Raw genomic sequence first — 16843 nt, 5'->3', positions numbered from 1 at the left:
ACTGTCACGCTCGCAACACAATAGCCTATTGATTAACCTTAAATAGTGAACTAAAGCTTTCCCTCCTTTGCACTGTTCACCGTTATTAATTCTTCCACCCTTCGTACAAACTTCAACTGGATAGACGAGAGAAAGCTGATATGGTTGAGAACAATAACTCACAACGTATGCGTGGCATGTCATTATTATGCTGTATTACATTATGTTTTGGTGGCTAAGCCTATGGCTTCAGTCATGTGGGCACAGCAAATCCGTGCTGTGTGCATTCTGATTGGCTTTGTGGTGACAGTCGCAACACAACTTTGATTAACCTAAATGTAGTGAACTGGATACCATTCCCTCTTTGGCGCTGCCTTCATCACTGTTAACCACTGTTCGCCGTTATTAATATCTCCACGCTTCGTGAACTTCAAATGAACAACAGGGAAACCGTTAACTCCGCAAAAGCTGATTTGGTTGTCAGGCCAAACGCTCGGAGAACAATTAACTCCGCAACGATATGTGTGCCATATTGTACATTATTTGGTGTGCTATTGTTTACGCAGCCATGTAGGCACAGCAAATCCGCTCGGTGTGCTGTGGTCACTGGTCACTGTCCATCAATCCAAGTCGCAGGCATGTCCTATCATTGCTCAATTCACCTCGTCCACCTTGTGGCAGCCCGCGAAATAGCAGCGAACGAACAGAGCGACAGACGGACAGACATGCTCACACAGAAATCGGGCGATCACATAACCTCCTGGTGGAGGTAATTACATTTGCCTTTACAGCACATTCTGTGTTTGACTCTCACTTTCTGGAACTATTTTGGAACTATGCCAATGATCATCTGTGTGTAAAAAGCTCCATGGGCCACAAATCTTTGTGTAAAAATGGAACATGGGATTAGCGTAACTATTACTTCCATGGCTCTGTTGAGGCCTGGTCTCTACAACCAAGCCACCCCCTTTCCTGACATGCCCACTCTCTCACCCCATCCCCCTTTTGAAAGGTGACTTTGGATTCTCTGAAAGGCCCTATGAAACACGAAATTATTGCTATTTTTTGCATGAGCTATATGGACCAAGATGCAACTCACCAAAGTCCGAGTTGGGGTAAACCACCACTTCAGGTTTATAGTCTGGATTGGAGCCTGTTCAAGAGATGAAGGAAATATGGAAGATTCAAGATTTAAGATTTATTTTCTGGAAACTGTAGTGATCAATCAATTGATGGAAATACACTGCATTCCAAACTAGACTGCCTGTGCAGTCGCCTTCGACTGCTTAAGGTATATCCCCGAAACGCGACGCTTCCAGTCCCCCATCATTCCTACCACTCCTGTCCACCATTTCGTAAACGTATATGATACATACAGACGTGACATGACGTGCATAGGCTTAAAACCAAACGACTATTGTGAAAATGAAGCAAAAATGGGGCACATGGTAATACTGTTTTAATGGTTCAGTGGATATACCACATTTGGTACAGTGTAATAACCAGTGTAACAATATTTAATACAATGTGATACCAGTGTAACACCGCCATTTTTTTTACTTACATCATGTGTTTGTGCGTAAGTGGTATTACATGGTATTGCATATTGTTACACTGGTATTACACTATATTACATGGTATTGCATACTATTACACTCGTTATTACACTGTAGGCTACCTGATATTGCATATTGTTACACTGGTATTACACTAGTATTACATGGTATTAAATAATGTTACATTGGTTATTACACTGTACCTAATATGGTAGATTCACTGAAATGGTGAACCATTAAAATAAGGTGTTACCGGGCAAATCAATCCACCCAGTCAGAAGTTATGGGCCAAATGAAAATTCCGCCATTTTGAAAGTGTTGTCTTCCAAACTCGAATCAGTTCATGAACCTACCCTAGAGCATTCACACACAAAATCTGAGACAAATCCATCCAGCCGGTCAGAAGTTATGGACCAAACAAAAATTCGGCCATCTTGAATTCAGCCATCTTGAAAGTGTTGACCTCCAAACTTGAATCAGTTCATGAACCTACCCTAGAGCATTCACACACCAAATCTGGGACAAATCCATCCAGCCGGTCAGAAGTTATGGACCAAACAAAAATTCGGCCATCTTGAATTCAGCCATCTTGAAAGTGTTGACCTCCAAACTCGAATCAGTTCATGAACCTACCCTAGAGCATTCACACACCAAATTTGGGACAAATCCATCCACCCAGTCAGAAGTTATGGACCAAACAAAAATTTGGCCATCTTGAATTCAGCCATCTTGAAAGTGTTGACCTCCAAACTCGAATCAGTTCATGAACCTACCCTAGAGCATTCACACACCAAATTTGGGACAAATCCATCCACCCAGTCAGAAGTTATGGACCAAACAAAAATTCGGCCATCTTGAATTCAGCCATCTTGAAAGTGTTGACCTCCAAACTCGAATCAGTTCATGAACCTGCCCTAGAGCATTCACACAAAAAATCTGGGACAAATCCAAACATCCGTTCAAAAGTTATCGCGTTAACACGAAAGACCTTACGCGGCGGCGGCGGACGCGGCGGCGGCGGCGGCGGCGGCGGTGCACGCAAAACCATTACATCCCCGACGCTCCGCGTTTCGGGGATATAATAATTATTATGCAACTGACATTTTTCATTGATTTCCCCAAATATTCAATATCAATGACAGTCATCATAATTTTCAAGTCATCAGCCATTTGAGTACAATTCAAATGTTTTTGAATGAACCTTCCAATGATAAAGGGCTTTTTCTAAAAATAAAAAAACAAAATGTTCTGTTTCAACTGTTCCAAATTCTTACGCAAAACAGTTTAGTAGTGTTGTAAATGGGGAAAAAAGAAAGAAATTTGGATTGCATCAAAACAGATTAGAGTTACACTATTATTGTGTTAATTTTGACACTCCTAGTACACACACAACCACACAGTGAGGTGTACTTACCAAGGCTTTTGATAAACTGGACCATGCTGTGGTCTTGTTTAGCACTCGTTATGATTACCTGAGGACTGACTTCTTCTACCACTGGGAAGACATGACATGGAAGCTGTTACAAACCTAAACATAATAATGTAATTGCATACTAATACTGGCATGTGGTTCTTTGAATTGATGTGTACAAGTAAAAAGACCATTTCCATTTTAAAGGAACAGTTCACGAACTAGGATCACGGCCTGGATGTTAATCTCTGTGCACAACCTGATGGAGGGTGGTGCACAGAGATTATCATCCAGGCCTTCCGATACTCCACTTATGGACAAATCTCTTACCAGTTGAAAGACATTGTAAACCGACACTGGCACATTCTGAGTAGTGACCCACACATTGGCCATGCATTTCAAGATAACCCACGCACCTGCTACAAAAGAGAACCCAATTTAAAAGATCGGTTGGTGCGCTCACAGCTCCCCGTACCCTCGCCATTTCCATTCAAAATTCCCATGAGAATTTTAAGTGTTTGAATTGTGCAGCATGCAAAAGCATGATAACTGAAAAAAGCTTTTACGCACCCTACAACTAACAAAACGTATAAAGTAAAGGGTCGTATTATATTACTTGCTTCTCGACTTGTGTTATTTACAGTCCCAAGAACAAGTTTGAAATTTTAAATTTCTTACATTTGTCAAAATTGACAATAAAATATGGCCTGATCTTCCCAGAAATCTCAAGAAGGAACAATCAGAGTCTCCTTTAACTAATTCCACCCAACCATTTACATGTTATCATATTTTTATTGGCCATAAGGCCATAACATTCACAGGACAGCAAGGCATAAGTAAGTACACCCTTGCATTAAATAGGTATTAACCCTCAGTCAGTTGCAATATCCTCAACCAGACTTGTCCTGTAGTGCAGATCAGACTAACAAAACAATCTGGATGTATATTGTCTCCCTCTTCTTTAGAGAACTGCCTCTCGTCGGCATGCCAAAATACTAATCAGAATTAAAAATCATGATTAAAAGGTGCACTGTGCAATATTTTTTAGTAGTTTATTTCCAGAATTCATGCTGCATATTCACAAATGTTACGGTGAGTACAGCCCTCACATATTTTGCAGATTTGTGAGTAGTCAATCCGGAAAGTATTCGCTTCACTTTTTTCACATTTTATTATCTTACAGCCTTATTCCAAATGCTACAAATGAATCGCTGTTGTCAAAATCCTACACAAATCATTCCATTATGACCATGTGAAAAACAAGTTGTCTTGACTGTTGTGATGACAGTGCATCATCTGGCTAGTCAAGCATGGTTGTGGGACTGACATGGTTTGGCTATGTATGGATGCCGTCAACATTGGAAATCTGAATTACACCTAAAGAAGCACGCATGTCAACATGCAATGTGACTACAGAAGCAGATCATGAGACTCCATAGGATTTCATTCAAAACTCACATCTATCTATTTTAGCCAGGTGCAGACTCAAAATGTACAATTTCAATGCACTAAAAGGTTGAAACACACACCGATGACCTCCCTTTTAATCCCTTTTCATTTCGAAATGAAAAAATGAATGTAGTTGCTGCCTAAGGTGGTTCTACAAAGTATTAAGCTTAAGCAAAGGCTATGAATACTTTTGTAAAAAATATTTATTTGTTTTTTATTTTTATACATTTTCAAAACTGTCAAGACAACTTGTTTTTCACATGGTCATAATGGAATCATTTGTGTAGGATTTTGACAACAGAGATTCATTTGTAGCATTTGGAATAAGGCTGTAAGATAATAAAATGTGAAAAAAGTGAAGCGCTGTGAATACTTTCCGGATTGACTGTATATATTTTCATAGGACAGCATTAACCCTCTAGCTACCATAACGGCCGTGAACGTCCGGCTGGATCTGTACCAGAACGGCCGCGGCCGGGCGGAATATTTTCATATGAAAATACGGCTGGACGGCCGTCATCATGCAGTTTTTCCAGCTTTCAACACTTTAGCTCAATATTACAGACCCTCCTCGATATACTTTCAGTATAAAAACTATATGTTTATATTATATTATTTTTCAGTATTTTAGATTTTATTACGAGATGCGCCGCTTTATGCGATTTGGCAATCTGCCGTCAATTCAAATGACGGCCGTCCGAGAATGGATGGCTACAAACACAACCATTCTGTTTCTACAACCAATATACACTAAATATGAAAACTTCCAACCCTCTTCGATCTATTTTCATGGTCAACAGCACATGTTTATGACTATTTAGGCTATTTTTAGATCATGTTGTTTTATTAGGCTTATGAGATGGTGTTCAACTGTGATGAGTTCTGCCATGGTCCTAAACAGCAAACACAACTGTCCAGCCGATGTCTACACGCTACATATTAAAAATGTAAACTGTCTTCGGTGTGTTTTCAGAGTCAAACCATATGTTGGTATCCAACTATCTTAGTTTCCTGGAACAATTAACAGCGACAGCTCTGCGTAACCGGCGCATCATGTGAAGGAAGCGCAGCATGATAGGCTACTCATTTTGCGTGTCAGCTTTGGCAAAGCAGTCAAGGACTGTTACTACTCCACGTTGTCCTTCATAAAAATGTGCGTGAAGACGTTGAGTTGAATGCTAACTTCCAATAATAGCCTACCAACGTGGTGTTTGTAGCACTTCAATTCCGTATTAGTTGGTGATGCCTGGCGCGTCTTACCTGTGCCAAATTGGGAGGGGAAACGTCCTTAGAGCTCCATTCATGTCCTGTCTGCTATCGCGGACACTTCTACGGTTATCCTTCCACGTCGTTGGCATGGTTTAGTTCAAACATTATTAGCTAGTGTAGTCCATTACAGTTATACCGCTTGAAACCGCTTGAAAACAGGACTTTTGGGTGAACGACATTTGTTGTCGTCACATGATCATTGTTCAACTTTGACCCTGGATGGATGGATGGATAGACGGAAGGATAGATAGATAGATGGATAGAGAGATCGATAGATAGATAGATAGATAGATAGATAGGCCTAAATATATAGATATATAGATAGATAGGCCTATATAATATCGGATTTTATCACATTTTTATAATTTAATCCACAACAAAAGGCACTCTATAGGAATACTGAACAATTAATTATCCATAAATGATATACCATTTGAAAGTGTGTTTTCTCTACTTTAATATGAAAGTAACTTGTAATTGACACTTTTCATGTCTTTTCAAGTTATTTGACATTATTTAATGTCAATTTTTCCTCAGAAGTCTTGGTAGAATTCCGACCTATTCAAAAAAAAATTCTGGTAGCTAGAGGGTTAAAGAAATGTCTTTTTGACACAATGAGTAGTGACCTTTTAACAACATATACAACCGCTTAAATTTCTTGTTCAATTAAGTGACCTACTGTATTGCACACTGAGGAAGTCAGAACGCCGAAACGCATCTGTGTAATAATAAAGAAACCTATGCATGGTGCGACCTTCTCTCATTTATCAGTAAAGGAATCTTAGAAAATGCAATTTGCAATACAATTAAGTTATATTCTGGGAACCTAGAGAAGGTGGTGTTTGTTTAAAATGTGGCTGCCTTCAATATAGGCCTAAAGTCAAGGGGAAAATCCTGGTTTGTGTTCATAATACGGCTTTCGGAGAAATTTTATGGCCCTTGGATGAATTAGAATTCGAATGAAAAGGGTTCCCCACCCCTTTAAAGGTACACTGTGTAGGATGATGGCCAGAGTAGGTATTGCAACTGTGCTGCTCATTAAAACTGTGCTGTCTACTGCCAAAATTGATCTTTTCATTCTAAATAATGAACCAATGTGTTTACTAGTATGATCAAAGTACATTAAGTTTTGCAGCTAAAAATGTCTTTCTGAAAATTCAAACAGGCAGACAATGGAGAAGATCCCCATTCTCATGTATAAAAACTGCAATTTGATGGTGGTGAAAAAGTAACATTTGTGAATATGCAGCATGAATTATGGAAATAAACTACTAAAAAATATTGCACAGTGCACCTTTAATCATGATTTTTAATTCTGATTAGCATTTTGGCCATAATCACACAGTCCTAATTCATACCTCTACGGAGTAGCTGCAGGTTGCTGTCAGTGGTATCAGGCATGTAGTACAGAACGTAATCCTTGCTGTCATAGTAACTCAGCCCGATCCGTCCTTTTTGAGCAACAACACTTAGATAGACCTGTCATTAGGAGCAAAGTGACAATACCAATAGCATACACACATGGGTCAATAATTAACAACAATTTGCAATGTTACTTTAAAGACTTGCAACAGGCTTTCAAAAAACATTGCTTGCCCCTGAAAATGTCAAGTGGTGAAACCACAACAAAAGGTGAAATACGTTGTATTGCAGTTCTCTAAAAGATAAACTTTTTTATACTATACTAGGACTATATTATTAGCCCCCCTCCTGAAATTCGACATCTCTCTTGATTTCTCAGTGAGAATGACCACTATTAACCGTTTCTGTTAATCTGGAAACTGATGGAGATTATGTCCAATGAGTTGAATTTGTTTTTTGTTTTTTTTACAATGAGTTTAAACAAAAAAGGGCAAAAGTGACAAGGACACAATTATTAGCCCCCTGATCATTCATAGTCAATATGGCCATTTATGAACCAAAACTGACAAACAGGCTCTGATTAGTTGTTAGCTAGGTTGGCACATGGCCCCTAGCTAGGTTGGCACATGGAGTGGTTCTGACCTAAATCCTTTAGATAATCTTTGAGAAGTGCTGAAAATGAATGTTCATGCTCAACATCCATGCAATTTGGACCATCTTAATTATTTGCAATGAAAAAATGGGCCAAAATCCCTGGTAGGACATGTGCCTTTGTAGTTAACAACTAATCAAAGTGCCTGGTGTCAGATTTGGTTCATAAATGGCACCGTATTGACTATTAATGATCAAGGGTCTAATCATTTTGTCCTTGCCATTTTTACCCTTTTTTGTTTAAACTCATTGTAAAAATGTAAAAAGTCCAAATTCAACTTATTGGACACTATCTCCATGGTGTATTAGCTTCCAGAAAAACATACATTAATAATGGTCCAGTTTCAATTCCGTGGGAGCCAATGGGAGCTGAGCTCCCATTCCCTCTGTCAAAAAAAAAATAATAAATCCTATAAATTATCCGAGACAGTCTCTCACATCATTCACCATAGGCTACAGTAGGCCTAGGCCTATTATATCTCTGTAGTAACCTTAAAATAATAGGCTGGACCTACAACACAATAATAAATTGGCTATAATCATGAATAAAACTCATTTCCAATCCCCACTGCCACAATTTTGTATCGCCTGCATTTCACCACCACACCACCATGCGCGCAAATTATCCGAAGATAACGCCGCCTGCTTCCGAATCTAAGAAAAGAGCAGGCCTAGCCATAGCCTACTGATAATCTTCTGTTTCGTTATTTATTTTTTTAATGCATGCCGCCAACGTCTTCTGTTCCACCATGCAAGCGAAAAGGCCACCCTACCAGAGATCATCCATTAATATCGCACCGTTCGGATTCACCACAAAAAAAGCTGTGTCTGACTTTGCAGAGAACACTGTCCTAGCCAGCATCCGCTGTAACTTCGGATGCTTGGATGAATGGGACAGTAGCCTATGTTAACGGCTCAAATTGTTAAGTTATGAAAAAGAAATATCTGTTCATGGCAGTCTTGCACAAATAACTAATTGAAATGGCCCATGTTAAACAACAACAAAAAAAGACAGGAACAAAAGTGGCGAACGCATTGTAAGGGGGTTTGTAATGTGCAGCCGCGGCTATCTCAACCATAATAAAATAATCGCAAGCAGCACTGCTTTGCCGACGTTTGCGGAATGGGAAAGGGACTTTTCGGGTTGCAATGACACTGACGATCCAACTAAGATAAACAAACTATGCGCCCTGCGCCTCACTGCCTTGTTTGATGACTTGGATAGAAAAATCTATAAGGACATCAGCATCTTCCTGGAATAATCATCTAACAGCTAAAAAAAGAGTAGCGCGTGGCCCATTTGTCTCCCAATCATGGTAAGGGAATCATATTCCTTTCTCCCTCTGGATAATGTTTTAAAATTTCAGACAAGACACCACAGTCGACCATCACTTCAAATGGAGTTGCATCTTTAATGCACAGTTAAAAGGTGAAACAAGATTCAAGATAGGTTTAGCCTACAAATGTTAAAACAATCATATAAATTCCTCCACTCATGTTATGTATAGGGTGGCCAGACGTCCATAGCTTTGTAGTATATGCACTACATGTGAGATGGACGTTTTACGAAGAAAGTATTGAAGAGATTGCATATTACATTCTGTAGAGCAAATCATCCCCATTACACAAGGTGATGGAAACAAGAACAGAAAATGAAGTGCATTAAAGCAACACAGTCCCATTTTTCAAATAATTTTTCAGTGAAATTCATGTATTTTAAGTGGGCTAAATGAATTCCTAACAGTATCAAACACAAGCAGGTAATTGGAGTGCTTCTGGGTCTTCACCTTTTTTCCTTGCTGCTCATCAGTGTAGGGGCTCTCAAACTTGGTCCAGGAAGACAGATTCTGAGGCATTGTAGCCAAATAAAAAAAGTAAAAAAAATTGCAACCTTGAGTGCCTCGGCATCTGTCTTCCTGGATTCTTAACAGTGCTTTATTTATAACAAAACAATACTGCAAGTGGTGGTAGATATCTTTTTAATCAATAATGGAAGCCATTATAATTCTCAATATAATGAACATGCAGTTATTCATGTGGTAATTTATCCATTACTAGATACGCAACACATACAAACAGTCATAAGTATATGCTTCAATAGACTGGCCTAAATGCATGGTTGTACCTAAACAGGAGGACTAGGGCATCGGTCTACAGCCCTTGGTGGCAAGGAAGATGGAGGCAAGGCAAACAATTACAGGCTGCCCTTTTAATGCATGCCATGGAAATGTTGACAAAATTATCCACTGTTGGCTCCTTAGTGGCACCTACAATCCAGCTGACTAAATTATTAAGTACAAGAGGAACAGCTGTTTGTGCTTCACTGAACTTCTGTAGTCTTCTGCAGTGGGAGGCCATGGGAACAACATTGTCCTTTTTCAGTGTTACTATCTGTCTGGCTCATTTTGCTGGACTGGCACAATCTGTTTCCACACCTAAGGGTAACATGTCGAAGACCATATCGGTTGACAAAGCCTGAGCAACAAACAACAATGCAGGCATACAGTATTACAAGTGGTGGGGGTGAATAACACAAGCAGCCGGCGGTCAGAGTCTCCTCTTCAATGTATCCTGTCAATAACAACAAATCAAACACAACAATTCATGAGTCATTAATACAGGCAAAGGGGGCTTCATATTGTAGTTTGTTAACATGGTGGGCAGTGTGGCCTAATGATTAGGGAGGTGGTCTTAAGATCAGAGGGTTGGTGACTCAAATCTCTGACCACTGCATACACCTCCATCCATGCCTAAAGTGTCCTTGAGCAAGGCATATAGCCCAGCATTGCTTCAAGGAAGGTAAACTATACTCTTTAAATTACTGCAAGCATTACTGTAGCATCACACTGTCAAGAAGACTCCTGCCTTCCTACTACAAAATAATACAGATGGCAAGATGAATGGTCACACACATGTATGAAATTTGCCTTTATTTCGAGAAATGATAAATTGCCTTGCAAACACCTGTAGCTTGAAACATACAACAACTCCACTTGACTGAACCAGGCCAATATGTATTCCTCAATTTGTCTCATTACTTAGAAAATAATATATTATAAAGTACATGTGTGTTGGGCACACCCTTGTATGTGTATTTGTATGTGTATTTGTTAAGAGTTGACTTACTGTTGATTCTCTGCTCTGGCAGGATCCCTCAAAACCTGGTATTCCGTGGGTAGCAACTTTGGATAACTGCACCTCGAGATCCACACAGTCAATGTCCTTGATATGAAGGTCCTATCTAGGTCCTTTACTTCAGGAGCTTGCACAAAAGAAAAAAAAAAGAATGTAGATGGCAGACAAACAGTAGCCTATATTTCCGCTGGTGGACTGGTACAGTTGCATATTGTTAACATCAAGCACACAGACATGATCCTCATTAACATTCACAATACCTATTACAATCAGTGTGTTAACTTGTGACAACAGATTGTAGGCCTAATAGACTGCTGGATAATGTTAAAACATACAGATACAGAGTGGCAATAGACCCCCCTCACTAACTCAGATGGGGTGGGGAACAGTCCTTAACTCAAACACAACATTTGGCTATGATAAAGTACAACCAAGACATCTTTCCACAGATGATAGAACTAGCTTACCTGTCTGTGTGTCTTTGATGAAACCTTTTTGTCTGTCAGATGTGCTCTCCTAGCTTGCCAAAACACTCCCTGAAGGCGTTCTCCCCTTTGTAACGTTTCCCCCTGTGGAAAAACAGTACGTTATTCTTCAATCATCACAAAGCAATTAAGTCCATCTAAACTAGCTTCTTAGTGTCATTTCCACATCAACGGAACAATTAATTCAACATAATTGAGCAATTGCGTTGTGCGAGATCAACGTGGGGCTCGATTGACTGGGGATGGTTTCTCAGAGTGCTCACCGCACTCACAAATTGACTTGATTTGAAACACCTTGCACAACCGTAGCTGAAGTGTTTGAGAATACAATCACACACAAGAATGAGTCTCAGAAGTGTTTTTGTTGGTTTACTCGGTGTATTTACTGTCTGAATGCACGGTGTCAGTGCGCTTCTAGTGTAGACCACTCCACCGGAATGGTACTATAGCTCCATAACATAGCCCAAAAAGTGCATGCATCGATGCATTTAGTGTTGACTATCTAAAGTCTATGGTCGTAAGATTGAAGTTTACATGGACATTGTGCGAGATCAACGTGGGGCTCGATTGACTGGGGATGACCGATAAACAGCGGTTCATGGCGGCTAGAGGAGACACATGGTGCGTCTTAAGTTCAATTTTACACTTTGGAAATTAGTACACGGCACTACGGTTCGATGAGCACCAGCAAACTGAGATTAAAAGGGAGACGTCCGGGGCGACAGTCCATCTGTTACAATGGCAATAGGGTGAAGCGTTTACCAAATCGTTACCGTCATCTTTTAGGAATATACTACACACACCTTGACGTGGTTAAGAGCATGCCACTTACCATTAAATGAGGTGAACCTCGTCCACCACAACTCCGAGGACGTTGTCTTGGAAGACTTTGGTCCCCAACATGTCGCGCCACTTGTTCTGCAAAAGCCATGCCTCCGGACTGCCGAACACCAACTGGCAGTGACCCCTTCTGATGTTTGCCGGGTTATCGACGCCCAGTTGCATAGAAGTGAGTCCAAAATTGCTCGCCTCCTTCACCTGGTCTTCCATTAGGGCTAACAAGGGCGAGACGACTACTACCATCAGGTTTTCAAAGAGCCCCATCATTTTGGCTAACAGTGGAGCTAACTGGTAGATAAGACTTTTGCCATAGCCTGTCGGTAACACGGCGAAAATGTCCTTCTTAAAAATGAATGAACGTAGAGCCTCCTCTTGCTCACGTTTTAACGAAAACCACAAGTCTAATTCTTCCAAAACTGATGCCAAGGCTGAATCAAACGAGCACTGTTCCATTGCCGCCGCCATCTTTCTTGTTGTGCTTTCGCTTCCCCCACTGCCCAACGTCTCACTGCTCTATCGTCACTCCCTCACAACCCAGATGCCAGACCCAAATGCAGGCAAAACATTTTGCCGTCCAGCAGTTGGCGCTGGTTTTCCAGGCTAATAAAGACATGAAATGTGGCTGAAATACTCTCTACGGGTCACTTTTTAGGAAAAAAGCACTGGTCAAGCGAAAATTCGATGTGGTGGCAGTTTTTAAAGATGTCCGCCATTGCTACTAAATGGTTAGTGTAAAAACCATTTACTTTCACATACAAACATGAAATTTGGCTGAAATGCTGTCTGAGGGGCACTGCTTTGAAGAAGACCCTGGCCACCCAAAATTTCAAAATGGCAGTCATTTTTCAAAATGGAGGCCATTGCTACTAAATGGTTCATGTAAAAGTCGTTTTGTTTGGTATAAAAATATGAAAGTTGCCATACCGTAAATCCTCTAATATTGGCCGGGGCCTGTATTTACTCAAGTGCATCTTGGACCAGGCCATAATTGGAAGGAGGCCAGAATTAGAGACAAGCCAATATTCCTATTTAAGCAAAACAGACTACCAGTGGAATGAATAAAACCATGTGTCTACCGTGTTTTGAACCAATAAAATAGGCCTACTTGGTTCATTTTTTTAAAAAGTAGGCTACAGTTACCACACTAGTTACGATATGGTGCGAATGACTAGGAGACCGTCGTCGGTCCATTTTTTACAAAGAAACTCAAGAGAAAGAACAATCTCTTGGCGGGGAATGCATTGGCCACGGTGTAGTACGGGGGCGTTGCCTGAGGACACGAGTGGATGGAAAATTAACTCCCTTGTGCATGGTCATTGGTCAGTGGGTGCGATGGATGCCATTTTCGTACTCCCTTGCACATGGTCAGTGGGGGCGACACCATGATGGATAATTTGTGGCCAAGTAACGGCAGCTGTTGGTCAGCAGTAATTGCTGGGGGTAATTAAGGACAGCTGACAGACATTCACCCTGTCCTATGACCTGTTCCACAGTGAATAACATTTCCGTACTCCCCTCGCCATCATTTCCTACTACGCTGTTATGACGTGAGTAAGCCCTCTTGTCTCAAGCCTCTTTGATTTTACTCACGAGGCGTGTGTCCCTTCCATCTGTTTGTCTTTCCTCCCATTCTCGCCTTGAGTTTATGGACACGAGATGCGGCAACAACATTGACATTGACGGTCGTATTCCAATATCTGCGGCTGTTTCACTCCCTATTTTACCCCAGACTTCGGAAGAAACTGTTTCTTGCTGCAGCCTAATGTCGGGGAAATATACATTCAATTTCTGTCTCCGGTCCGTAGCCTGAAGCAATCTCTATGTGTGAAGCGTACGTTACTGAAATATGAAGGTTAAGCGAAGTGGCCATATTGTCTAATACTGTAGCGTGCCTTACATTTTCACTCCACTGGCAACGCATAGTAAAAGTTTGACCGCCGAATGCATTTACGAGGAGGGCTCTCACAACTTTGCAAACAAGGCAAACACTCTTTCTGTATGGGCGCGCTCCCCCTGCCTCTGGCTGTATTCTGGGCTCGTGTTGTTGCCATAGGTTACCCACGCGTCTGCAGGAAAGCTAGAGAGAAGCTGCGAAGCGGTCGCTCTCACACAGCTGATATTAACACACTGCTCACATGTAATAACTAGTCTTTGGCGTGTGCACCGTTTGTTTTATAGTAGCAAATGAGTCATTTTTCGGAGTGCATATGTCTTATGTTGACCACCTTAATGATTAGGCCTACAGTTGTGGATTTTGAGAACAACGTGAGATATCCGGTAAACGGAAAATAAATCATTGATTCTATTTTTAGACCCGGCCTGTACAAGAGACCGGCCCCAATTTACCTCCGCCGACCGCGAGACCGGCCAATATTAGAATCCCGGCCAGTAATGGAATACAGGCCACAATTAGAGGATTTACGGTAAATACTCTCTGAGGGACACTTTTGTTAAAAGGCACAGTGGCCATACAGAAATTCAATATGGCAGTAATTTGTCAAGATTGGCACTAGGCCTGGGCAAAAAAATCGATGTGATTTTAAAATTTGAACGTCAAATCGATTTGTTTTTTGAGAAATCGTGTTATACGATTTTTTTCAATCATCTGTCAGTGTATGTATTCAAGCGCACAGCGCACGCATTGCATTACGTTCGCCACTTGGCAAAGACGTAGGTCTACCTAGTGTATTCTCTGTGTCCTCCCCCATTACATGCACAAACAAACGTGGTGAGTGAAATGGTTTGACAGAAATATAGTGAAACGGGTGAGGAATACATGCTCCTGTTCAAAAAAGGTGACACTACCTCCTATCGTTTTGCCAATGATGAATACCAAACAATACCACTTTGTAAATTGTGAATGACAGTGTTGTCGTAACATAGGCCTAAGCTGTACGTCGTAGCAGCCGGACTTCAGGCATGTTTCAATATTTGAAACGAAAACATCTCGCAGAGAAAATGCTAAACAAACTACTCTACCCCTACCACAAGAGTGGAGCAAGGTGGAAAGCAATCACGGATGCAATTAGCCTAGAACTACCTACTACGGATATGCTTCCAATTTATTCGGCAGAGAAGAGAGGTTTTCAACATATGCTTAAAGTTTTGGATGTGCTGCTTCCTCGCCTGCATAATCTTAACCAACATATGTGAGTTTAAAGGAATCTCTCTCCCTCCCTCTTGCTCACACACACACACACACACCCAAGCACACGGAGCACTCGGTCTCTCTCGCGCTCCCTCTCTCTCCACCCCTCTCTCTAAAGCCCTACTCGGACAAGACTAGTTAGGAAACTTGTGGTAAAGCAATAATGACCGAGTCTGAACGCGCCATATCAGTAAAGATAGCAGCGATATCTGTAAACTTTGCAGAGAGTTTTACCACCTGTTAAGCAGTACGGAGAAATTCCAGTTTACCAACTAGTTCTAATCCTGTGCCAATGCGCTGATGTCTGATTAAATGCATGAAACGCGATATCTAATCTACTCAGGCTTGCAAACGTTACCGTCTTGAAGTAAGCATTGTTTTAGGGTGTTGCTCCAAAATGTTTTCGCTGTGTTAACGCAGCAGTGTTCAGATGCAAATGGTTGTAGCCTACGGAAAGCCGACCGAAAGAGCAAGATTTGTAGCCTATATTTTGGTCAAGGCGTCCTGTGACACCGTTGCAGACTCTGTCATGTGTTTTAGTTGTGAGGCACTGTACAAATAGGCCAATGATGGACAAACAGGTTATCTGTTACAGACATCCATAGGCTACCTGGGTCTCCCAACCGCTTATGCAGGTCAATTCTTAAGGTCATCGCTCCTAAAAGGCACGACGCAACTCCATGCAAAGTTTAAATTAGTGCATGACTTTGTATTCTGCTGCATGGATTTACACATTTACTTTTGTTCCGGAAGGGCTTTATGCAGGTTGCATAAGGGCTTGTAGGCTACAGGCGCACGGTTTGGATATGTCAGATGAAGCGCGAATACAGTCACACAGTCTCGAGGAATGTTACGAGGACGTCATTGGGTTTTGGAGGGCTCACTGTAAGGTTTTGACCCTTCTTTAGATGTTGGCAAGAGCGCGATGTTGTCTGTGATTTGCGCTACTACCAAGCTTCAAGCGAGCGTGCACTCAGTTCGGTAGAGTGAGGGGGGCGATATGCATATCCACTGTACCTCCTAAAATGCATAGTTCTGTCTGGTTTGGCCTGTAGTGTCACATTAAACATTGCATTAGAAGAATATGTCAGGGTTAGGCTATAGCCATCTTTTGAGAATGCCATTGATAGTCTTGACTTCTATTTGGATTTGGAGTGATGGTACATTAAAAAAAGCAAATAAAACCATTGATCATGACAGAGCTGCACGGTCACACTAGATTTCGCCGCCAATTCTATTGATAACTGATGCAGAAAGGAATTAAATTTAATTTAATTTAACTTCTATCTACATCCAATGAGAATGATGGGGGTGTATCCATTCTGCGGTTAGCCATCAGACAGACTCAAAGCTCAAGTTTATAAAGGAGCAGCGAAGCAGAGGAGGGGGGAGGGAGGGAGGGAGACAATAACAGGATAGCAAACATGCTATTCGCATACTTTTAATTGTATGTTTCAAGCGAGGAGTTAAGTGACGTCTGATGCTATAGCGATAGAACTATAAAACTATGCTTTTATGAAAGGCGATAGAGGGACAACTTTGTCATTGGCAATCAGAT

At 41.2% G+C, this 16843-nt stretch overlaps 1 protein-coding gene across 3 annotated transcripts in view; it reads right to left on the bottom strand.

The window, feature by feature from the left end:
* The window catches only part of msh5 (mutS homolog 5), a 248287-nt gene that overhangs the window by 192697 nt on the left and 38747 nt on the right, over positions 1 to 16843 (bottom strand). For all 3 annotated transcript variants that reach the window (XM_063199820.1, XM_063199819.1, XM_063199818.1), the window contains 3 exons: positions 7023 to 7143; positions 2950 to 3030; positions 1079 to 1132 (listed from right to left, as the gene is read on the bottom strand). In XM_063199820.1, the coding sequence (XP_063055890.1) occupies positions 1079 to 1132; positions 2950 to 3030; positions 7023 to 7143 (256 nt within the window). The remainder of the gene's footprint in view (positions 1 to 1078; positions 1133 to 2949; positions 3031 to 7022; positions 7144 to 16843) is intronic.

The sequence above is a fragment of the Engraulis encrasicolus genome, chromosome 5 (assembly GCF_034702125.1).
Source record: "Engraulis encrasicolus isolate BLACKSEA-1 chromosome 5, IST_EnEncr_1.0, whole genome shotgun sequence".
Taxonomy (NCBI): domain Eukaryota; kingdom Metazoa; phylum Chordata; class Actinopteri; order Clupeiformes; family Engraulidae; genus Engraulis; species Engraulis encrasicolus.
The sequence above is the reverse complement of the archived record's forward strand: the minus strand, read 5'-3'. Positions and strand labels throughout refer to the sequence as shown.